This window comes from Primulina huaijiensis, chromosome 7 (assembly GCF_012295235.1).
Source record: "Primulina huaijiensis isolate GDHJ02 chromosome 7, ASM1229523v2, whole genome shotgun sequence".
NCBI lineage: Eukaryota > Viridiplantae > Streptophyta > Magnoliopsida > Lamiales > Gesneriaceae > Primulina > Primulina huaijiensis.
This window is the reverse complement of record NC_133312.1, coordinates 4,172,200-4,196,669: the sequence shown is the minus strand read 5'-3', so window position 1 is coordinate 4,196,669 and position 24,470 is coordinate 4,172,200. Positions and strand designations below refer to the sequence as shown.

General features: G+C 36.2%; 2 protein-coding genes across 2 annotated transcripts; one reads left to right on the top strand and one right to left on the bottom strand.

Annotated features, from left to right (window-relative positions):
* The first annotated feature begins 11,677 nt into the window (after positions 1-11,677).
* LOC140980812 (uncharacterized) lies at positions 11,678-13,930 on the top strand. Its single transcript, XM_073446867.1, has one exon. The coding sequence runs from the start codon at positions 11,678-11,680 to the stop codon at positions 13,928-13,930; it is 2,253 nt and encodes a 750-aa protein (XP_073302968.1).
* Positions 13,931-15,276: 1,346 nt separating this feature from the next.
* On the bottom strand, positions 15,277-18,239 carry LOC140981405 (uncharacterized). The gene is made up of 8 exons (XM_073447796.1): positions 17,928-18,239; positions 17,678-17,848; positions 16,909-17,596; positions 16,727-16,825; positions 16,324-16,380; positions 16,090-16,256; positions 15,556-16,010; positions 15,277-15,455 (listed from the first exon to the last, which is right to left on the bottom strand). Exons 1-8 carry the CDS (start codon positions 18,186-18,188, stop codon positions 15,302-15,304), a joined length of 2,052 nt encoding a protein of 683 aa, XP_073303897.1. The 5' UTR covers positions 18,189-18,239; the 3' UTR covers positions 15,277-15,301.
* Positions 18,240-24,470: the final 6,231 nt, after the last annotated feature.

The following is a 24,470-nucleotide window of genomic DNA, read 5'->3' as shown; positions in this document are numbered from 1 at the left end:
TATGCGAAGGTGGTTTACAGTCCTTTTCACGCGTTGTTCTTCACGGTGGAGCGGCACGGAGGAGATGCGAAAATCATCAAATTTTTGTGCGCTGGATCTGGAAAATCGGGCATCTATTTTCGATTTTGAAATGGATATGGTGTCTCGGTGGTTTCCCGGTGACTGGCGCGGTGGAGATTTTCACGACCGCACGTTTCCGGCGACTCCAGCGGCGGCCCGACAGCGGCATTTTTTTTATAGGGTTGCAGAAGACGGGTCGCGGGCTTTGGGTCACGGTTTTCGGGTCATGGGCTTTCAGGTCGGATTCGGAAAATTTTTCATGGGCCAAACCAGATTGCTGGATAAAAAACTTGGACTGGACACATTTTTAAATTGAAGAATTGGGCCAAATTGGGTTCAATTAGATCTTTAATTTTTTTTTTTTTTTGTGTCTAGGTTGGGCCATAAATTTGTTCTTGCTTAATTATTGATTTAATTACGAAATTAATTGTCATTCATGAATCATGCCATGTAGATTGCATAAACACCGCTTTAGGTACCATATTGTCATGCATAAAATTTTATTTATTCTATTTTTAGAGAATAAATATTTTGATTAATAATTGAACTATTTTAAGAGTTAAAATAGTCATGATTTTATTAATCGGATAAAACTCAAAATTAAATTTAAAAAATTAAGTGTGAGAGGGTATATTTTAAATAAGCTCACGGTCTCCCTTATTAGTCCATTAGTAAGAATATATGTATGTCTTGTGCCAATTTTATTGGGCTCCCTATAGGAGGGCTACATTGTTTTGGTTGCTTGATTGGACCTATTATTTTATAGTAAAATTAATTGTGACCACCCTATAGGTGACATAATTAATTTGGTACTTGATAAATAATTAATTTAAGGGCATACACTTAAGTCAATGATATTGTGAGAATTTCCTATAGAATATTTTACAATATCTTTTGATGACCAAAATCAAGCAATACTAAATTAATATTGCATGAGTTGCTAGATATATTGAATTTAGTGGGAGGGTCCCAGCCTAGCTATAAATAACATGTTTTTTCCTAAAGAAAAAATTATGTATTTTGGAGTTTTAGGTAAATTGCAGTGTTGTACTAGTTTTGGGATCTACAAATGCATTTCATGCATAACACATAATTTTATTTATTGCATTGCTCGTTTAAATTTATTTTAATTTCAGAAAAATGACTGGAAATTCACTGTCTATGATATTAACCAACAACCAACTAGTCGGAGAAAATTACATTGATTGGAAACGTAATTTGTTGATTGTCTTAACTGCGGAAAAACACAAGTTTGTACTCAATGAACCCTGTCCATCGGTGCTTACGACGGAGTCCACAACAGCTCAAAGGCAGGCTTATGATAAGTGGATCAGTTCTGATGAGATGGCCCGTTGCTACATTTTGGGATCCATCTCAAATGTGCTGCAACAGAAACATCAGAACATGGACACTGCTACAAAAATCATGGATAGCCTTCAAGAAATGTTTGAGCATCAAGGACGTCAGGCACGACAAGCAGCCATTAGAACCATTATGAACATGCGCATGAAACCTAGGACGCCCGGGAGAGATCATATGCTTGCATTGATCGCTCAGTTTAACGTGGCTGAGGGGTTAGGGGCTGAAATCAAATCAGAGACTCAGGTGGACATGGCACTTGAGACTCTCCCTGAGATGTTCTTACAGTTTAAAGTTAGCTATAACATGAATAAGCTAAATATGTCCCTGACTGAGCTGATGAAGGAACTCCAAAATGCTGAAAGTGTTCTTAAGACTAAAACTGGTGATGCATTTGTTGTTGCTTCTGCTGGGCCGTCTTATTCCAAGCCGAAAGGTAAAAATGAGAATAAAAGAAAGAAGCCCAACAAGAAGGGTCCACAACAAAAAGAAAAGAAGGTCAAAGTAGATGGCAAGCCTAAGGGAAAATGTTTTCATTGTGGAGAAAAGGGTCATTGGAAGAGAAACTGCCAAGAGTATCTAGCTTCCAAGAAACAAGCTAGTGGTGAGCTATCTTTTATTGAGTCTTGTTTAGTGGTTGATTCTACTGATACTTGGATTGTAGATTCTGGAGCCACTAATCATATATGCAATACTTTGCAGGGGTTCCAAGTAACCAGAAGTCTCAATGAAGGGGAACATACTCTAAGAGTTGGCACAGGAGCTGTGGTGTCTGCAAAAGCTGTTGGAATTGTTTATCTTTATTTTTCGAATAATAAACATTTGGTTTTAAGACATTGCTATTATGTTCCGGAGATTACTAGAAATTTGATTTCTGTTGCTTTATTGTTTAGACAAAGATATTATGTCAATTTTTCACAAATGGTGGTTGATATTACCTTGAATAAAGCCCTTATTTGCAAGGGAAATTTGAATAACGATTTGTATGTCTTAAAACATGATGACAGCTCTTTGCATCACATTGAATCCAACAAACGAATTAAATTATCTCCCACTAATGAAACTTATTTGTGGCACTTGAGACTTGGTCATATCAACCTTAATAGAATTCAACTGTTGGTAAAGGATGGTCCTTTAAGTAATTTAAAGGTGGAATCCTTGCCTGTATGTGAATCCTGTTTGGAAGGTAAGATGACTAAGAGATCTTTTAAATCTAAAGGACATAGAGCCAATGAAGTTTTGGAATTAGTGCACACTGATGTATGTGGACCAATTAGTGTACAAGCTAAAGGTGGATTTGAGTATTTCATCACCTTCACTGATGATTACTCTAGATACGGTTATGTTTACTTAATGTACAACAAATCTGAATCTTTTGAAAAGTTCAAGGAATTCAGAAATGAAGTGGAAAAACAATTAGGTAAGAGCATAAAAACACTTCGATCAGACAGAGGTGGCGAGTATCTATCCAATGACTTTAGAACATACTTATCAGATAATGGGATCATATCCCAATTGAGTGCACCAGCTACACCTCAGCAGAATGGTGTCTTTGAAAGGAGAAATAGGACTTTGTTGGACATTGGTTAGATCCATGCTAAGTTTCTCTAAGCTCAATACATCTTTTTGGGGATATGCTATCCAAACTGCAATGTACTTATTGAACATGGTTCCTTCTAAGTCTGTCTCTAAGACACCTCTTGAATTATGGAATAGGCGCGTGCCTAATCTAAGACATATTCGGATATGGGGATGTCATGCTTATGTGCTAAAGAGAAAGATGGATAAAATGGAACCTAGATCAGAATTATGCATGTTTGTTGGATATCCTAAGGGAACAAGAGGATATTACTTCTATAGTCCTCAAGACAAGAAGGTATTTGTAAGTACAAATGCAACCTTCTTAGAGGACAAGCACATAGAAGAGAGTGAATCAAAGAATAAGGTTCTTTTGGAAGAGATTACTGAATCATCTACTCCAGAGATCCGCACTAAACCTTCTCAGTTTGAATTCACATTTCTACCACCATTAACCACTGGTTTCCAAACAAATGAAGTGGTAGAAGACATTGGTTCCAATGATCGGTCACCCCATCATATCCAAATGGAGAATGAAGGAAATGATCAAAAAGAGAACTTAAGACAACGACAATCAATACCAATCAACCAAGAACCTCCACAACTTAGACGTAGTGGGAGGGTCATTCGACCACCTTCTAGATACTTGCTCTATGGAGAATCGTTTGATGCGGTTTCCATTGAACAAGAGGAGGATCCCATCACGTACAAAGAAGCTATGAAGGATGTTGATGCTGACCAATGGAGGAGTGCCATGGAATCAGAAATGAGATCCATGTACACTAACTCCGTCTGGGTTCTTGTAAACATTCCTGAAGGTGTGAGACCTATAGGGTGTAAGTGGGTCTACAAGAGAAAGAGAGGAGTAGACGGAAAAATAGAGACCTTTAAGGCTAGATTGGTAGCCAAAGGTTTTAGCCAAAGAGAAGGAATCGATTACGATGAAACCTTCTCACCTGTGGCTATGATAAAGTCTATTCGGATCCTCTTATCCATTGCAGTTCATTTTGATTATGAGGTGTGGCAAATGGATGTCAAGACAGCATTTCTTAATGGAAATCTTGACGAAACCATTTATATGGTACAACCAGACGGTTTTATTCACAACGGTCAAGAGCATAAAGTATGCAAACTGAAAAAGTCTATTTATGGACTTAAGCAGGCTTCTAGGTCTTGGAACATCAAATTTGATCAATCTGTGAAAGATTATGGTTTCGATCAAAATCTTGATGAACCTTGTGTCTATAAGAAAATTATGGATGACAAGGTGATTTTTCTTGTGCTATATGTGGATGACATACTACTTATTGAGAATAATGTAGGGGTGATGATATCTGCCAAAAATTGGTTGTCTCAACAGTTTGACATGAAAGACTTGGGAGAAGCAAGTTATGTTCTAGGTATCCAAATCCTTCGGGATAGGAAGAACAAACGGATTGCTTTATCTCAATCTTCATATATTGATAAAATATTGGTGAGGTATGCAATGCAAAATTCCAAGAAAGGTCAAACACCTTTTAGACATGGAATTCACTTGTCAAAGGATCACAATCCCAAGAATCCAAGTGAAGTGGAATACATGAAAAGAGTTCCCTATGCTTCGGCTGTAGGAAGTCTTATGTATGCTATGCTATGCACTCGACCAGATATTTGTTATGATGTTGGGATTGTTAGTAGATATCAGTCAAACCCAGGACCAGAGCACTGGATTGCTGTAAAGCATATTCTCAAGTATCTTCGCAGAACTAGAGGGTATATGTTGGTTTATTCGGCTTCAGAGTTGGCACCTGTGGGTTATACTGATTCTGATTTTCAAGCTGATAGAGATTCTCGTAAATCCACATCAGGATCTGTGTTCACATTGGGTGGTGGTGCCGTTGTTTGGAGGAGTATCAAGCAATCATGTATTGCTGATTCCACAATGGAAGCGGAGTATGTAGCGGCTTGTGAAGCAGCAAAAGAAGCCGTTTGGCTGAAAAAGTTTTTGCTAAGCCTTGAGGTTGTTCCTGCTGCATCAAATGCCATTACTTTATATTGTGATAACAGTGGTGCAGTGGCAAATGCAAAAGAACCAAGAAACCATCAGCGTGGAAAACACATTGAACGAAAATATCACCTAGTGAGGGATATTGTTCAACGAAGAGACATGACAGTGTGCAAGATAGCATCTGCTGAAATTCTTGCTGATCCTTTCACCAAAAGCTTAACTGCTAGAGCTTTTGAGGAACATATTCACAATATGGGTGTACTAGACATGACTCATTTACTCTCGGGCAAGTGGGAGGATAATGAAATAATGTTCGATAGTATGATGCCCATCGAGTACTTTTGTTATATGTTGATGACATTTTGAAATTAAAATAATGTTCATTTATTTGTTTAAATAAATTTATTTTGAGCAATGCATATGTCCATTGGATTGTTGTATTATTATAAATTGAGTGTTTAAGTCGTTAAACACAGAAAGATTCAATTTGTAATTCAATCCAAAGTTTTATTGTCCACGATCGGTAAATAAATAAGGACAAATTATTTTGATAAGATTGTCTCAATTTTATTGAAGCCTATCTTTGGTTTGGTAATAAAATTGGGGATACATTTTGTTGTATTGGATTGGACCACGTGAGATTTGAATTTGATTTGACCATACTAATTCAAAATCACTAGATTGTTGTACATAACACCTTAATCCTGAGCGGACAATGAACTTTGATTACTAACTTGAAGTTCTTTGATACATCAATGAGTGAAACCAAACTATTGGTCAATATCTCGATGTTTTGGGAATCAAAGTGAAATAACAAAGAACATATGTTCGTAATATGGAATCTGTCACCTAGTCAATATGTATGATCATAAACTCACAAGTTCTTCTAGAAGACAGTAAAATCTGAGCTCAGTAATTCAACATTCTTGTTGAATTAATTATGTGATGTGATCACATGGGACTGTCAAAGAGAAGATGAGGGTTGAGAAGCTATGAATATCTAATATGGGTCATATGGTCATGATACCCTGTTTTAGATGTTCTAATTGATCGACAGGGGTGATATGTTGGGTCGATAAATCAGAGAATATTATTATTGATTTTGTGCTTCAGTAATATCAATTAATTTGAGAGTGCAATCTTATTCTTTTAGTGGAGTAGAATAAGATTAATAAATTATTTTGATTAATCATGAGTTGATTGGATCAAATTAATTTATTGGAGCTTAATTTAATTGAATCCGACCAGGTCCCTTTGGTGGCTCTAATATAAACTCGGATAAATTATATGAGTTATAATTTATGGTATATGTGGGATAAATTTATCTGGACAATTATATTGCATGGAAGTTTATCATCTAAATCTTCTAGATATGGTATAATATATTCTGTCCATTTAAATTTATATTTTAAAAGATATTGTCATTATCTTTTACGTTACAAGATATCACAAATATATATTATATATATGTGATATTGTAACAAGTGACCACATACAATCCTACGTTAAGAGTTTGAGAGAACACCGGAGAAGGCTTGGAGGTTTGGAGTGTAGATCTAGCGTAGAGAAAGATCGAAAACACGCTTCAAGGGTAATCTCTAATTTCTGTGTGTTGTAATTAATTAATTTGTGTTAAATACGTAGAACAATCGATCCTGTGAAATAGGAGATGATTGAAATCACAAGAAATTAATTTTTGTGATCCGATCTTCTCGATCTTGGCTAACAATTTTAGCATCTTTCACTTTTCTATTTCACGTATTCGACAAAAGCGCAAACAAACCAAGCCGCTTCTTAATTTTTTTGAGCCAACTCTAATACTTTCTTACCAAACTCAAATCAGTCATATATGTCTAAAACTATCACAAATATTTTTATTCCAATGCTAAAGATGATGTAAAACGAGTAAAAATTTTCTTTCCAATGAGTCCAAATATGTCAATTATAATTATAAAATAAGCCCACATGACTGACATCAACTACATATAATCAACTCATATTCTCGGGACATGCCTCGCTATATAGATACATATATATACTGAGATAGACCACTCAACCTCAACTCAGATGTAACTCCCTCCAGAAGTACCTTCTCCTGTCTCCTGATAGCCTGGAGTACCTGCCATTGTCCACACACAAAGACAACAACAGCCTCAATTGGGGGTTAGCAAAAGCTCCACATGGAACAACCATAATATATACAACATGTATCTACACAATGATATATGATATGCAACGCATGCATGTCGTGAAGATATCATGTCAAATGCTCATCCACTGAGCAAGTATCGGAACCAATCGAATCGCTATGAACACCGGCCTCAGTCAAGTATAAGGGATGATCCGAATGATAGCGTTGACAAAGCGCCATCAAATCTCAAATCTCAACCAATCAATCAGAGGGGCCACGAATGACTATGTTTTATGGGCCACATAATGTCAAACATAGTATCGTGCTCAAAACCCCAGAATCAAAATCTAATGATATCAAGATATCCAAAGATCATAGCTCAATGTGCATGTCATGTATTGATGTATGTATAAAATGATCTGTGTTAACAAAATATTTATTTTATACATCGATCTACCAATCATGAATGTCGTGTATGCCATATCAACTCAACAAATAAGGCATATAGACACATATTTTCAGTCAAATCAATAAAGCATATATCATGTGACACAGATACATGTCGTAAGTTACTCGGTCGCAACATACCTCAATTCTTCATTTCCAACTCAATGTAGCTTTAGGATTTCAGTACAGAAAATCTATCTGCATAATAAAAATATTTATCCCAATCAATTAATTCATTCAAATGCAACACTAATAGCGTATTTGAATGTATCAATTCGTTCTACCCTATTCAGTTTAACATTAATTTCATTATTAAGATAATTATATCGCATTATAAATCCTAATAACTCGTTATTATACAATTATTCTTATACATCTATTCATTTATAATCAAAATCCAAGTTTCAAAAATCGTTTTGAACCTTTGAAAATTCATATAAAATTGAAATCATAACATAATTCAATTTCAATTTTGAAAGTTAGTTTTTTGTTGGTTATTTTATTGCATATATTGATCTCGAATTCAAACACATGTTATTCCAGTTCAATAAATAAAAGTTCTGAATCGAAAAAAAAATTACTTCAAAGGAACGCTCTCAACATAAGGATTCCAAATATATAATTTGTTTTGAGTCCGACAACATTTCGAGGTAGATTCGAACGATAGAACGTGAATTCCAACTTTCTCCTTCAAAAATTCAGAGGAAATTAGAAGAAGCTTATCGGCAAACTCATTCTTATCAACATTAAATGTTGTGCAACCAAGGTATGCGCGCAGGGGTGCGAGAATTGGCACAGCCGCGCGCCTGGTTCTGTCCGAAAGTAGTTTTACAAAGCTGCATGCGCGGGTGTGCCGGATCCTGCGCCAGTAGGTGCGCGCTTCGTTCTGTCAGAAACACTATCTTAGTTTTCGAATTAGCAAAAGTGTTCAACATAAAATTGTAGACATATGTCTTGGCTTTCATTTGCCACCAACCTCACTTAATTTGGATATCGGACGCGAGAGTTATGCTCATTCTCTCAAAATGTGTCAGTGTAGGAACTTCAATACACACGGTACACTTTGGGATGATTTTGCCTCTATTTCCAAATGGATATGGACAAAACTCAAAGCATAAAAATTTTAATACTATGTATTAGCTTTCTAATGAAATTGATTTCATTTTATTTGAAATAATACTCAGATAATTATGCTGAAAATCGTAACACGTGTCACTTCTCTATTGCAGTTCAGCACACCATTCAAACACAAATCAGTTACTACTACAATCTTTCGTTATCACGAAATATTTTTTCATTTTCATTGTCAATTATATACTTCATACGTAATAATATGACAATTTCAGGAATTATCGAGAATCAAAATATGATTTATGATAATACGATGCGAGGTTCTTATAGATGAACTCACCTCAAGTGATAGAACCTGTATACGAGGTTCCAATAATTGTCACCCCAGATAATTTTGTCGCATCCAAATTATCAAAAGCAAATGAAAAGAAGTTTCGATACCTATTGACCTGAACATTGCCATAAAAAAAGTCTGCCCTAGTGAATGTGCTACAATACACTTGTGAAGTTGCCTAGAAAAACCAAGTGGATAGTCTAACACCAGTTTACTATGCAAATCTTGTAACTGATCGCACTGATCGCCAATGAACAAATGAAATGTTGATAACCTTGTTGTGGTATCCGTGCCGACCTGCTGCACGTGGACATTATGCCTGCTTAATTTTCCATCATTGCTGACTTCTGTATGCTCATAAACACTTGTTGATTCCTGTACATTAGATCCCACTTTAGAAAGCTCAAGTGATCAGAAACTTTATAACAAAAATAATAGATTCAAATACAAAATCATCACCAAGAGTGTTAATCTCTTCCAGAGAGCAAAATGGTTAAAAAAATTAGCATCTAGCATGAGTCAGTTTAGCTGGCTGTTGGGTTGTGAACATGACTTGTGTTTTGTCGCATAACTTAAGGATTCTTACGAAGAAAGAATTCGATTTAAATATATTGTTCCATCCAGTAGATTATGCAAAAACTCGAAAGTCTCAAATTGAAGGCTTCAAAATAGCTTTTAATATCAAGGTTAAAGTCTTTCATGGTTATGTGAAGCTTGTATGCAAGACAAAATATTTCCATTTTTCGGCACAAAAGTACAAACAAAATGAACTAAAGATAATATAATTTTTCCAGAAAGTAGTGAATTCCAGTGTAGGTGACCCACTGGTGAACAAAAGAGCAATAAAAAAGACAGTTTTTGAAGGTTTTATAAAATTAAAAAAACCGTTTGATGTAAGAGCATATCAACGTCTCCACATCAAGTTTTGGGCATGCTTGCATTCTTTGTTAGCAAGAAGGTAAGGCCCCAAATCACTTGCTTTTCAGATCTCGTAAGACGTAGGTTCAAGGAACCAATCTTTTTTGATGTGCTGATCCTTAAGAATTCTAGAAGCTCTAGTCTCCTTATAAATAATGTATCGTGATCTTATTTTTCAAATGAAGCCCACCAAAACCTTGAATAAGAAACATTGAGTTGGAGCATATACAAAGTTAGAACTATATGGGGCAGTTGATCTCCATACTTTTGTTGGCACAGTAACTGGTCGTGATGAGTAAAGTCTTATGATTTTCGATAACCAAGTTTTAATTTATACAAAAGGAGTTGTTGGTCCAGTAACTAGGCATTATGAATAAAGTCATCGTATTTCCAATATCCAGTGTACAATCTTTACAAAACAAGTGAAATAATCTCTCTCTGATGGAGTTAAGCAGTAGAACATGAAAAACCACTCTGCTTACTCCAAGAAAAGACTTAGTATTACTCAATCATACAAAATGGAATGAATCCATGCGGCCATAAGGGTATTCAATTGTAAACACTGTACACAAAGTATCATGCAGTTCATATGTACCAACTTTTTTTGTCACCGGGACGGTAACTGGTCATCAAAGACCGATATAAATCGAGTACAACATAATTTTGGCCCCAAACTAGAGGGTGAAAATTCAAACCTTGCGAACTGAGGTCCATTTCACATGCACAGCTTCCATGGACTGTCTTTGAATGTAAGAGTGGGTAACCTTGCCCCCATCCCCAATGACAACTTCCATAACTGAATTGGTCCAATAACACTATTATCCCCATTTGCACCCATAGACTCCTCAACTATACTGATCTCTCCCCCATTCTCTAACCAAAACCAGCACCCTTGGATTCGAAATAGGCAGCATTTTCGAATCACTCTTGTCCCCTTTCAATGAAAAAAACCTCAAACGCAATGTACTCTCAACCTTGCACCCTTCAGGTACATAGAAAAAAATAATATTTGGAGCACCCACACCAATAAGTGACCAAAACAAATCTGGGACAATTAAAAAAATAGGATTAATACAGAAAAGATTTAAAAAAAAAGGACTCTAACTTTGTTTTTTAAAAAAGAAGGAGTTGACTCTTAATTATTATATTAAACCTTAATTGAACTGTAAAACCTGTAAACTTAATAAATTAATTGTTATGTTGTCGTTTTTTCTCTTTATTCTCAGTCTACGGATGTAAAAACCTCATCTACCACATCAACGGCTGCAGCATTACATTAAAGAGAAGTTGACAAGCTCATTCTTCAGATTTAGATCTACATCTATTGCCCGATTCTTCTGTATTTGAAGACCAAGTCCTCTCCTTTTGAAGAAAAAACGAGCACGGTAAGTTTTCTCCATTTCCATTGAACCCAATTCATTGTTTTCTTCGTCTAGTCATCTACGAAAATTAATGTCGCCGAAATAGCCATCCACGAAAATTAACCTCGCCGAAAATTAAGTCTGTAGTTGGAGAAGAATTTTTTTTCCTGAACTTGGTCGACCAATAAGAATCCTGTCTTGGTCGATCTTCTTGGTCGACCAAGAATGGTCTTCTTGGTCGACCAAAATCCCTTCTTGGTCGACCAAGAAAGGATTCTTATTGGTCGACCAAGAAAGAATACTTCTTGGTCGACCGAACAAATTGCGGGTGGACATAATGTAGGAATTCTTATTGGTCGACTAGTGTGGCATTCTAATTATTATATGTTTTGTTGAATAATTATCATATGTTTTTGATGAATTTTGTAGATATGCCGACAGTTATTGTTGTTCATTTCGATGGGAAATGGGAAAATGAAGAGCTGATATATAAATGGAATGCAGGGCCAAATGCAAAGTTTGTTGCTATTCCAGTGGACGATGATATTTGTGATTTTGAAAATTTAAAAAGTGAACTATATAGAGCTGGAAAATTAGAAGACAGTGCCATGTTGAGGATGAGTTATCTTCTAGATTTGCCGTGCAACATTCAACCGATTTACGTAGAGAATGACCATGATTTGAAAGCATATTTTTATCTTGGTTGTCCGAGAAGTAGGCCAGTGCTTCAAGTTGAAATTGAACGTGCTGTTTCTGTTGATGTTTTTGATAATGTGCACGAAAACAATTGCAATTTTATCGAACAGAGACATTTTGATGATTATTTTCACTTGAATATTGTTTCTGTGGATTGTAATAACATCACTGACTTTTTCGACGAAGCACATAACGTGGATGCCATGCATGTGGATCGTAGTAACACAGACGAGTTATATGATGAAGCACGTAATGACGCAAACGATGGCGAGGCAAATCTTGTCGCAAGTGTTGACGCAAATTTGGTTGCGGATGTGAATATTGATAATGACACATTTTCATTCACTGATGGTTCAAACTTGTTTGTTGGTCAAGAATTTCCAAACCGAGAAGCAGTGAAAAAAGAGATAATTAGAATAAGTTTGGAAGCTTGCTTTGAATTTGAGACGGTTAAAAGTAGCCAAAAAGTGTACGCCGTAAAATGTGTAGTGTCTGATTGTAAGTGGAGAATCTGGACCTCAAAGATTAGGAATGATTCACATGCATTTTCTGTTCGGACCTATTGCAATACACACACATGTGGTTTGACTGGGAGACGAAAAAAAATCCGTGGAGCGAGTTCTGCTGTTGTTCGTGATATGTTGGTGGATAATTTCCAAGGTCATCCAGTGCCAATTGTACCAAAAGCGGTGATGGCGATGATGCGCAATAGTATGAATGCTGATATATCATACTACAAGGCTTGGAAAGGGAAAGAACTAGCAGACAATATGTTGAAAGGTGATCCTACGAAGAGTTTTGCTTTATTGACTTGTTATTTGCACATGGTTGAGCAGATGAATCGAGGAAGCATAACAGACATTTTTGTCGACGAGGAAAATCGATTCAAGTATATGTTTCTTGCCTTTGGTGCATGCGTCAGAGGATATCGAAGTATGCGGAAAGTTGTATCAATTGATGGTACGTGGTTGAAGGGCAAGTATAATGGTGTTTTACTGGTGGCATCGGCACAAGATGGAAATTATCACCAATATCCTTTGGCGTGGGGAATCGTAGATGTCGAGTGTACTTCTTCGTGGAGTTGGTTTTTGACGAAGTTGTTAGAAGTAGTACCAGACGAGGATGAATTGGTGATAATTTCAGACAGGCATCAAGGAATCATAAATGCGGTTTCTACTGTATATAGAAATGCGCATCATGGTCATTGTGCGTGGCATTTATCCCAAAACCTGAAAACTAGATGCAAAAAGAAGGGTGCAACCGAAATGTTTTTGCACATTGCAAAAATTTATAAGCCATTCGAGTTTGATAATGCATACAATGAATTTAGGAATAGATATCCTGAGGCAGCGCAATTCTTGGACGAGAGAGATTCACTTGATAGATGGACTCGATCATATTGTCCAAAGACCCGTTACAATATTATGACGACAAACGGGGTTGAGTCGATCAATGCTAGATTACTTGAAGAAAGGAAGCTGCCAATCATTGCACTTTTAGATTCTTTGCAGAAACTGGCCTCATGTTGGTTTGCCCGATATCGCCACGCATCAATTGCAAGTAACACTAATCTGACCCCTGCCATCGAGGGGATTCTTCGTAGTCGATTCACTGATGCCCAGGGAATGCAAGTTTTTGAATTAGGTCGTCTGGAGTTTGATGTTAGGGACCGTGGACATTCGGCCATAGTGGACCTGGAATCAAAAAGATGCACATGTCGAGTATTTGATATTGATAGAATTCCATGTGCTCATGCCATTGCAGCCAGTTGGTTAGCGAAGATTGATATATATGATCTGTGTTCAGAGTACTATTCTACGATGTCATGGTGCATGGCTTACTCAGAGACTGTTTACCCTGTTCCTGAAGAAAATGAATGGCCACGCAACATTAATTTTCCATTGGTCTTGCCTCCTTTGGTAGAGAAGAGGGTTGGTAGAAGAAAACAAAACAGAATTCCTTCCATCGGCGAATTCAGCAAAAGATAGAATCATATGCTGCTGGATGGTCGACCATTAGCTTGAGGGTCGACCAAAGTTTTATTTTTGGTCGACCATTAGACCGATGGTCGACCATTGGATTGATGGTCGACCAATCTTTTATTTTTGGTCGACCATAAGCCCATTGGTCGACCATTAGCCCGATGGTCGACCATTACATTTATGGTCGACTATTAGCCTGTTTATTATGTAAATTATTTCCCGATTCAAAAATTTTGAGATTGATTCAAATTTAAATTATAACATATGGCATAATTTTGCAGATCGTGACACCTGTAAATTATATCTTACAACGTAATTGTGATTTCACGATTCAAATTTTTTGAAATGTAACGTCATTTTGAGATTGATTCAAATTTAAATTATAACATATGACATAATTTTCATATTGTGACACCCGTAAACTATATCTTACAACATAATTGTGATTTCACGATTCAAATTTTTTGAAATGTAACGTCATTTTGAGATTGATTCAAATTTAAATTATAACATATGACATAATTTTCATATCGTGACACCTGTAAATTTTATCTTACAACGTAATTGTGATTTCACGATTCAAATTTTTTGAAATGTAACGTCATTTTGAGATTGATTCAAATTTAAATTATAACATATGACATAATTTTGCAGATCGTAACACCTGTAAATTATATCTTACAACATAATTGTGATTTCACGATTCAAACTTTTTGAAATGTAACGTAATTTTTATATTGATTCAAATTTAAATTATAACATATGACATAATTTTGCAGATCGTGACACCTGTAAATTATATCTTACAACGTAATTGTGATTTCACGATTCAAACTTTTTGAAATGTAACGTAATTTTTATATTGATTCAAATTTAAATTATAACATATGACATAATTTTGCAGATCGTGACACCTGTAAATTATATCTTACAACGTAATTGTGATTTCACGATTCAAACTTTTTGAAATGTAACGTAATTTTTATATTGATTCAAATTTAAATCATAACATATGACATAAACCCTAAACCCTAAACCCTAAACCTAAAGCACTGTGGTCGACCATAGTTGTATTGGTCGACCATAAAAAAGAGGGATCGACCATAAAAAAGAGTGGTCGACCATAAAAGAGAGTGGTCGACCATATTTGTATGGTCGACCAAAAAGCAAAGTGTCATGTTTCATGGGGTCGACCAAAAAACACAGTGGTCGACCAAAATAGTAGAATGGTAGACCACAAAACACAGTGGTCGACCAAAAAGATTGGTCGACGAAAAAACTATAGTGGTCGAACAAAAAAATATTATGAATTACATAACAAAACAAACAAATAACAAACAATGTGTGTCCAATAATTGCATAAAATTGTCCTATACATCACAACAATGACCAATCATTAAGGAACATATTACAAGCTAAAAAATATCTGAACTCAGATACTAATTTTTCATCCAAAGTTAGTACTAATTGCGCACTCTTCGTAGACAAAGAGTATCCAGCAACGGCTAATACAAATGCTCCAGAGTCTTCGCTGAGAAAAAAGAAAATAAAATAAAAAGTTATTATTTACTTTATAATATCATAAAATATAATGAACTTTTTATATTTTAATTAAAAAGTTGACAACTTACTGTATAATCTTGGCACTGTATTCATCATGAAGCTTTATATTCCATGGCCTCTCGGGGTGTGGGTTGTTCCCGACAATGGATAGCAGACGAGCAGCGTTTATAAGTATAGGCTCTATTTCCTCATTCAGATCTTTGAAGTTGGGATCGTGCCTTCGCTGCAAGTCATATATAATGCACTTATTCACCCCTGTAACAAGTTTAAGCAAAAACCAGCGCCTATCTCTATAGACAGGGATGAGAATTCTTCGTGCCTTCTCCCACGAGATACAAGGCCATTTTGGATCACTGCTTTTCACTTTCCCCACTAGATCTGTGTTGACAACATTATCTCTATCTTCGACCAATATTGACATCGAACTGTAGAAATCTATGTCCATCAACGACACATCTGGCGACATCACTTCAGGATGTCGGAGCTGCATCTCAAGCAATCCACGGAGAGCTTCGCCGAAGTGCTGAATACAACAAAACAAAAGTTTTTCAATGTTTTAAAATAAGTTCTCTAACAAATTTAAAAGCATTGTAAATGCTTACAGAGAAAGTGACACGCGAGTTTGCGATCGCCATGGGCCCGTAGTACGACTTTTCATATTCAGCATAAAAACCTCGAATCATACTTGGCGAACGGTCGAGCATCGATGCCCTAACTCGCGCCAGCGAGGTTTTTACTTTCAGTGTCACGGTCTCCGCAAGTGGCCTCACTGCATAAATAGATCAATTAAAACAACTTTAATGAAATTATGAATAGACAAGGTGTAGTGTAATAACCTCTCGACGTGGTCGCCTCGCGACCTGACATACACGCATCGGGAGTCACTTGAATATCTGACAACAAAAAGTATATTGTTTAATATACTATACATAAATATAAAATCAAAAAAGTGTCTTACCTTACCTTCCAAGGACTCCTCTGTAATGCCTGGAAGGATAGGCTCGAATATCTGTTGGGTAGCCAGATTATCATCCACACCTAACAGCGTACATTAAACAAATTAAAATAATAACAACTTCAATGCAAATATGAATAGATAAGGTGCAGTGTAATAACCTCTCGACGTGGTCGCCTCGCCAACTGGATTACGCGCATCCGGAGTCGCTTGAATATCTAAAAAAAAGTTTATTGTTAAATAAACTGTACATAAATATAAAATAAAAAAGTGCATTAGCTCACCTTCTGAGGACTCCTCTGTAATGACCGGAAGGTTAGGCTCAAATATATGTTGTGTTTGGCTACTACTGCCAATTTCCCTAGCCAGATTATCATCCACACCTAACAACGTAAATTAAACAAATTAAAATAATAATGACAATTCTATCACATAAAAATAATTATAATTAATATAATTAACTCACCAAAATCGGCCTCGGATGATTTCCTCTTCCGCCCTCTGCTATAGGCTACGCTATAATCTTTGTCTTGATGCACTAGAATGGTAGACCTCATCTCATCAAAACCAGCTCTGATCTGTTCAGTCAAACTCGATCTCAACTCATCGAGACCAAGATTGAAACTCGATTTCAAGTCATCTAAAGCCATATTTATATTCCGGATAGACGCCCTGGTCTCAATAAATTCTGCTGACATCTTAACATGCATAGACGCAACGGAATCCTCCAAGGCAGTCAACCGCCTCTCGAAACGATGCTCCAACGGTGACGGGTGGCGGGAAGGATTGAGTCCAAAGTGTACTCTAGGACCCGTACGCATTGGAGAACTAGTGCTAGAGCTGGATCTATTGAGATCACCAGAACGGGTGCCGGAAACGTCCTCAGATGCATTTGCAGAAAGGGTGTGCTGGACTGATCTACTCATATCACCATAAAAGTTGCCGGAAAAAACAGGACTTGAATGTGCAGAAGGCGTGTGCTGGACTGAGGGAGACTCTAAAGGGTGCTCGCTACATATGACTGTTTCACCTTGCCTCCAGAGCTCGAGCACCCGAGTGATGACCGAATCAGGTGCAGAATCAACAAAAATCCCGGTCGTGTAATAAGGTGAAACTAGCTCCTCAGGAGTAGGAGTCAAAAAACCAAGACAATCCTGCATATAATTAATAACACATCATATTAATAAAAAATTAATGTCCACAGTTATTATATTAAATCAATTCATATTACTTACATCTATAGGAGAACCACCAAAGGCTGCAGCGATATCAGCGCCAGTTGGGGCACGGTTTGACGACCATGTGTTAGTCACCCACTGAAACATCCTCGGCAACATCAAACCTTCCACATCTCTTCTCCTTGCTATCTTTTGTGCCACGCTCGGATAACATTCATAAGCAAGGATCTGTAACATAAATTTCAAACAATGTTACTAGTAGAAATAAAGATATCAAATCCACTTTAACATTCAAAAAACAATATACCTGCAGAGGTAGAACAAAACCGCCGACAAGGAAGCTGCCGTCAACTTCTTTCCGACCTTGTGCCTCGGTGAGATAATTATATCGCCCTAAAAGGTCCTTCTTCAAACATCGGACAGCATCCCGATAGGCTACTCTACCCCAGGGATAATGGTTGAACCTATCCAAATCATCTACAAGCCTCAAAAATTTAGGGTCGATCTTCATCGTCTTTTTCCTCGTCGCCTCACCAAATACGGCACAACAAAAGTATAGACTAGCCATCTTTATCTTCTCCACATCTATACCATTCTCATTATGCTCTTCGACATTAATCTTTCCCTCCAAATCACTCAAAGCAATCTCAGACTTACCGGGAAAGTGTGTGGTGCCAAATACATCTCTATCTGATAAATCTTCGGGCTCTATAGCGCAATCGAGATCCGTTATTAAACAATATTCTAACAAAAAAAATCTAACCGGCCTTTTGCGCACCACCATCCACAAATCATCACTACTACTATCAACAATCTGATTACTCATTAAATACCATATAATTTGACTGGAAATGTTAAAATCTCTATAATACCTAAGCAAATTACCAAAAGCCGACTGCTCGAAAAAATGGGTTCTCTCGTCGTTGTTCAAATAGCGATGAATTTTCTCAGAAACCTCTTTGTATCTCGATTGAATTGTCAATTTGCATCGAAATACTGCATCTCTGCCAAGTTTTCTCGGCAAATAAACCTGTGACACAAAAAAAAATTAGTACTGGTCAAATGGTCGACCATAAAAAACAAGGTGGTCGACCATAAGATATTGTCTTTTTGACTTTCATGGTCGACCATGTGAGGTCGACCATACGTTATGGTAGACTTCTTTTTCATCGTCGACCATCAAAGTAAAAAAACAAACGCCCATTCACACGCACACAGCATACATAAATCACGAAAATGGACAAAAACACAGAAGCAAAAAATCGAAATAAACGCGAATCTTACCACATTTTCGTTTGCCATTCCTTCGATTGAGTAAGCGTCGCCTTGAAGGGAAGGGTTTTTCGAGGGTTTTACTGGAACGGTCGGAGGTTTTTTAAATTTCTTTTGAAAAGATGCTATGAATGTATAATTTGGGACAATTAACTAAAAAGGGTGTGTTTAAACAATTTAAACTTAAAACGTAAGGACATAAAAGTAATTTTAACCATGAATCCTTTTTTTTAAAAAAAAATGCAATAGACTCCCTTTTTCCTAATTTTCCCAACAAATCTCCCTGAAAACTGGACTCACATTTAGACACCCTATTCATAATCATTTGAGAATTCACACTCGACAAAGCACCAACAAACACCCCATCAGGCAATTCAGAAAAGTGTGACAAAGAATCTACCAAATAACCATCAACTATAGCCAAATTGGGCAAAAGGGTATCCCCCAAAACGTTCGAGTAATCCAAGGATTGCAATGACGAAGGCTGCACCGGTTGAACATCAGAATTCTTGATAAACGAAGTGTCAGTGAATCTAAAAGCCTCGTCCCCCCGAGAAGGCCAGGCGGTAGAAAGAAGGGACTCGGACGAAATGTCTCTGAGCTTCTGCAGAGGCGGCGGGGAAGTGGAAGAACTTGAAGAAATGGAGTCTTCTAGAGTCTCCGCCAGCCGCAGAACATGTGGGTCTGAGAGAATTGCAAGTGTTCGAGGCTGAGTACAGACTCTACATCTAGTGGGTCGCGATGGCAATGATAATTTGGGAAGGTAAGAGCCCAGGCTTGATATAGACATTGAAAGGATAGTTAACATCGTTTGAGTTCGTATGATTTGATCACACTCACCGCAAAAACGAAGTCCGCCACCGTGGGAAGAGATCAAGCCACCGGTAATGTTTGGCGAAGCTCGCCCATCAGCTCTCAGAAGAACTGTAAGTTGAATCGAAAAGAGAAGATAGTCAATTGAAAAGACATGGAATAAATAAAGATTGTGTTTTTTCTCCTTTAAATTCGTAAAAAAAAATTGTCTATGTACACACTTCAATAAAAATTGATTAAGCACTGTAATGGATTTGAAATGGTTTGGTCTCAACAGTCAAGAATCTTGAAGACATAACTGTGAACCTCTTACAACTCACCAGCGAATGCCTTCAAGTAACGAGTCACGTCCTCGCATAAACTCCTCTGGATTGTGTCCCGGATTTGCCTTCAGAGATGTACCTGGTCAGAAATATTTCTTGTCATAAAGTTGCCATGCAAGAGAGTTTGGATTGGTGACAACTCGTCAAAGCGAATGAAATAGATTAAATCGCGAAAAGCCACACTTCTTTAGGACGACATAGAAAATCTCATTTTCTCTAATGTATTCGCTTTTCGTCACCCGTCCCACCCCACCAGAAATTAACAATCCAACATGTGGCAAAGATTGTATGGTAACTGAAATATGCTCATGATATATTGAGTTGATGAATGCAATACGAGGTTGAGATTGGAACAAAGTAAACAATACACTTAGGGAAGTGGATAGGGGCAGAAGTGAATAGAATTCCAATTGGTTTTTCCCTAAGAGACGATAAACTGATACGACACTAGTGAGTACACGATTATTACATAGCACATGCTAGTGATGTTTCTACGAGCACTGTCTCATTAGGTGGCTACGCTAAGGGGTGGGGGGACTCAAGATTCCAAAAAAACTTAAAATTCATCTTTGGAGTACAATTTTCAATGTCTTACAGTACGTGTAAATCTTATGTGAAGAGGAGTCATAGTTGACATGAACTGCCCAAGATGTGACACACCCAGAGGATATTACACATGCCTTCTGGTCCTGCAAATATGCCCACCAAATTTGGAAGAAGACATATTTATGATCGAGTTTATGCGATTTCCATTTGGGATCTTTTGGGGACTTATTCAACTAGATCGAGAATGGCACGGGGTGTGATTTGAAGAAGTTTCTATTGATATGTTGGAGCTTGTGGTTTGCATTTATTCCGAGCTTATTTTCGTCACCGGAGGATGTCCATGCCCGAGCAGATAGGACATGGAAATATTCCAACCATGACTCATAGTTCCATCCCAACAGAGCTAAGGAAACCCGATTGTTACCTCGACAACCGCCTCCGATAGGTGTTTTGAAAGTGAATGTGGATCTTGCAGTTTTTTTAGTCTCGTGATCATTTTGGTATTGGTATAGTTAGCAAAGATAACTAAGGACATCTACTTTTTGAAGAAATCAAAAGCATTCTTCCTTAATTCTATTTAAAAATAAATCATTATTTATAAAATATCGTACCAAGCTCTTAGGAAATAAAGGAAATTATACATAATCTAGGCTATGTATTGATATTACATAATTATTGGAAATAAAATAAACAATATCCGTATAATTTCTCCAAGTAATCTTCTATTAACAGCTCACATCAACAACACCTGTCAAGTTGGTGTCAGATGTCTTTTATGCCCAACTTGTTCAGTGAGTTGTAAAATACGTTGCTTGAAACAAACTTTATAAAAATGTGTACAAAATGTCGAGTATTTTGTTCGATCATGTTGAACTGGATTGTGTGTAATATCTATTTCCGCTTTATTATCACAAAACATTTTCATTACTAAACCAGATAAACAGCCAATTTTATCAAGTAACATCTTTAGCCAAATAAGCTCGCAAAGTCCTTTAGCCGTACTCCAAGTGACTAGATTGCCTCCTACAAAAGTGAGGTTTCTCGATGCATGTAGACTTTTTATCAACAAAACTTCCAGCTTAGTAAGCATCTGCGTAACCATAAGCACGTTCAAGTGATTATGTTTTCTGAACACGAGTCCTTTTTCCGGGAAAGTCTTTAAATACCGTAGAAACCGGAGTACATTCATGCGATTCTCATGCGATTCTCACTAGTATTATGCATGAATTGACCCAATAAACTCACAGTGTATGCAATATCTGGTCGAGTATAAGATAAGTAAATCAATTTTCCCACAAGACGATACATTTCTCTATTCATGAGTGTTTGATTTGAGTGTGCACCCAATCCATGCTTCTTAACCATCGATGTGCCTCTGTTGGCTTACAATCCAGCAATCGTGTTTTCCTTTGTGACGACTTGACCTAGCTACTTCAATATCTAGAAAGTATTTTAATTTTCTCAAGATTTTTCATTTCAAATTCTACTGACAGATGTTGCAGAAATTTATAAATCTCTTCGTCATTACCTGTAATTATCATATCATCCAAATAAATAATTAAAGTTGTTGCCAACCTTTTTCAATGCTTTAAAAACATAGTGTTATTTGAATCCATGTTTCATCATAGCCATGCTAAATCGGCCAAACCATGCTCTAGGTGATTGCTTTGGACCGTATAATGCCATATGTAATTCACAAACAATTCCTGTTTACGACGAGGCTTTAAAACCCGATGGAACATCTCTGTATACCTTTTTCTGCAAGATTCCCATGTAGAAATGCATTTTTTTTTACATCAAATTGGTGTAATAGCCAATCTAAGTTTGTAGCAAGAGACAATAACAATCTGATGGTATTCAACTTTGCTAGGTGAGAACGTCTTCTAATAGTTTACGCCATATGTTTAGGTGTATCTTTTAGCTATACAAGTCTCGCTTTGTATCTTTCTGTTGATTCATATGCCTTGTGTTTAACATAGAACACCCATCTACAACCCAGTATTGTCTTCCCTTTGAGTAGAGGCATAAGCTGCCATGTATAATTTTTTTTCAATGTTGTCGTCTCTTCATTTATTGCTTCAATCCACTTGAGGCCAGTCAAAGCCTCTTCCATTGTAGTTGGAACGTGATCAGAAGCCAACTTATAAGCAAAAGCTTTGCGAGATTCTGATAATTTCTTGGCGGAAACATGGTGGGCAATTGGATATTTAGAATTTTTTTCCCCATGATCTTGTGAGTATCGATTTGGTTGCTTTCCTCGATTATGTCTGAAAGGTAATAATTTATAACAAGAGAAACAGTAAAAATATAATGGTGAGAGGAGTTGAGAAATTGTACGTACAGTTTGTTTCGCTATATTATTTATCCAATCTAATCTTATGTTTGGTGCACCATATTATTTATCCATCTATCAATCATTTATCTTACATTAATCAAATCATCGATCATTTATCTCACATCAATTAAATCATTGAATTGAAATTATAATATTATCCTTAATAAATAATTGAGTAGGTCTCTTGTGAGACGCTATCACGAATCTTTATCTGTGAGACGGGTTAACCCTACCGATATTCGCAACAAAGTAATATTCTTAGCATAAAAAGTAATACTTTTTCATGGATGACCCAATTAAGAGATCCGTTTCACAAAATATGACCCGTGAGACCGTCTCATACAAATTTTTGCCTAAATAATATTATAAATATTTTATTAATATTTTCAAAAAAACAAAACGATAATATTACATTATCTCAAATTTAATCAAATCAAACATTATATTAACTATCATTTTTATTTATTTTATTATTAAAAAATATTATTTATCTCTACACTATTTGTCTCATACCACGAACCAAACGGTTAGAATATTCTCAAGAGAGTATGTCCTTATTTACAATCCTTACAAGAGATCTATTATTGTACCCTATTTCTTATTGATTTTTATTTGTGAGATGTGTCAACCATGTTCATATTTTTAATAATAAATAATATTTTTTCGTGTATGATTCAAATATCAGTTTAAAAAAATCGACTTATGAAATCATCTAACAAAATTTTTTGTATTTTATTATAATTGAGATGTATAAATTGTTCTCAAATTAATTGGTAAAGATTTGATTAATATTACCAATATACCCTTAAAATCTCTCTTTAAATTAAATAATTGTGACATTTAAAGATCGTTGGAATTAGAATAAACATATTAATCCAGTTGATGTGACGTCCTTTAAATTAAAAGTATTTGTCACTCACGTAAATAGGTGTTATATTCAAATAATCCTATGACTCATTATTTTGTACAGTAAATATCATAATAATTAAGATCAATTTTAAAAAAAAAAATTATACACACGTATAAAATACAATATATTTATTTATTACATCACACGCGAGTCGTGTGCTTTGCCTCTAATATTAATTAATATTTACAAGAAATTTTTATATCATTTATTAATAAATTTTATGAGACGAATCTTCTATCTAATTCAATTTATTGAAAAAATTATTTTTAAATAATTATAAATTATATCAAACCAAATAAAAATTCATGAAATCGAACGTACTCCCTCATTGTTATTATCATTATTACTAATTCTGGTCATCATCCTTATCTGTGTACGTAAGCCAGCGGACACGTACCATTTAAATTCCATTTACCCGGACAGAATCCGCTGTCCCTACACCCATACTCCGCCTTCTTTATATATTGTACAAAAGGTCAAATTTAGACTTAAGTTGCCTCAGTCCAGCTGTCCAATACCATTTCCAGAATAGGTTGCAGCTACGAGATTCGAAGTCGGCTCCACTCGAAAATTTCTCTAGAGAGAGGAGAGAAGAAACTTCTGGAAAATGAGATATTTAGAGTTTTTAATCCTGTGGGGCCCCCTGATGGC

Bases quoted from the DNA above. Each gene is read 5' to 3' on its own strand.
- LOC140980812 (XM_073446867.1), top strand. From the start codon at position 11,678: ATGCCGACAGTTATTGTTGTTCATTTCGATGGGAAATGGGAAAATGAA.
- LOC140981405 (XM_073447796.1), bottom strand. From the start codon at position 18,188: ATGGCTAGTCTATACTTTTGTTGTGCCGTATTTGGTGAGGCGACGAGG. The intron at 16,826-16,908 runs GTGAGTTAATTA...TTACGTTGTTAG, and splicing joins ATCATCCGAGGCCGATTTTG to GTGTGGATGATAATCTGGCT. The intron at 15,456-15,555 runs GTAAGTTGTCAA...CTTTTTTCTCAG, and splicing joins TACAGTGCCAAGATTATACA to CGAAGACTCTGGAGCATTTG.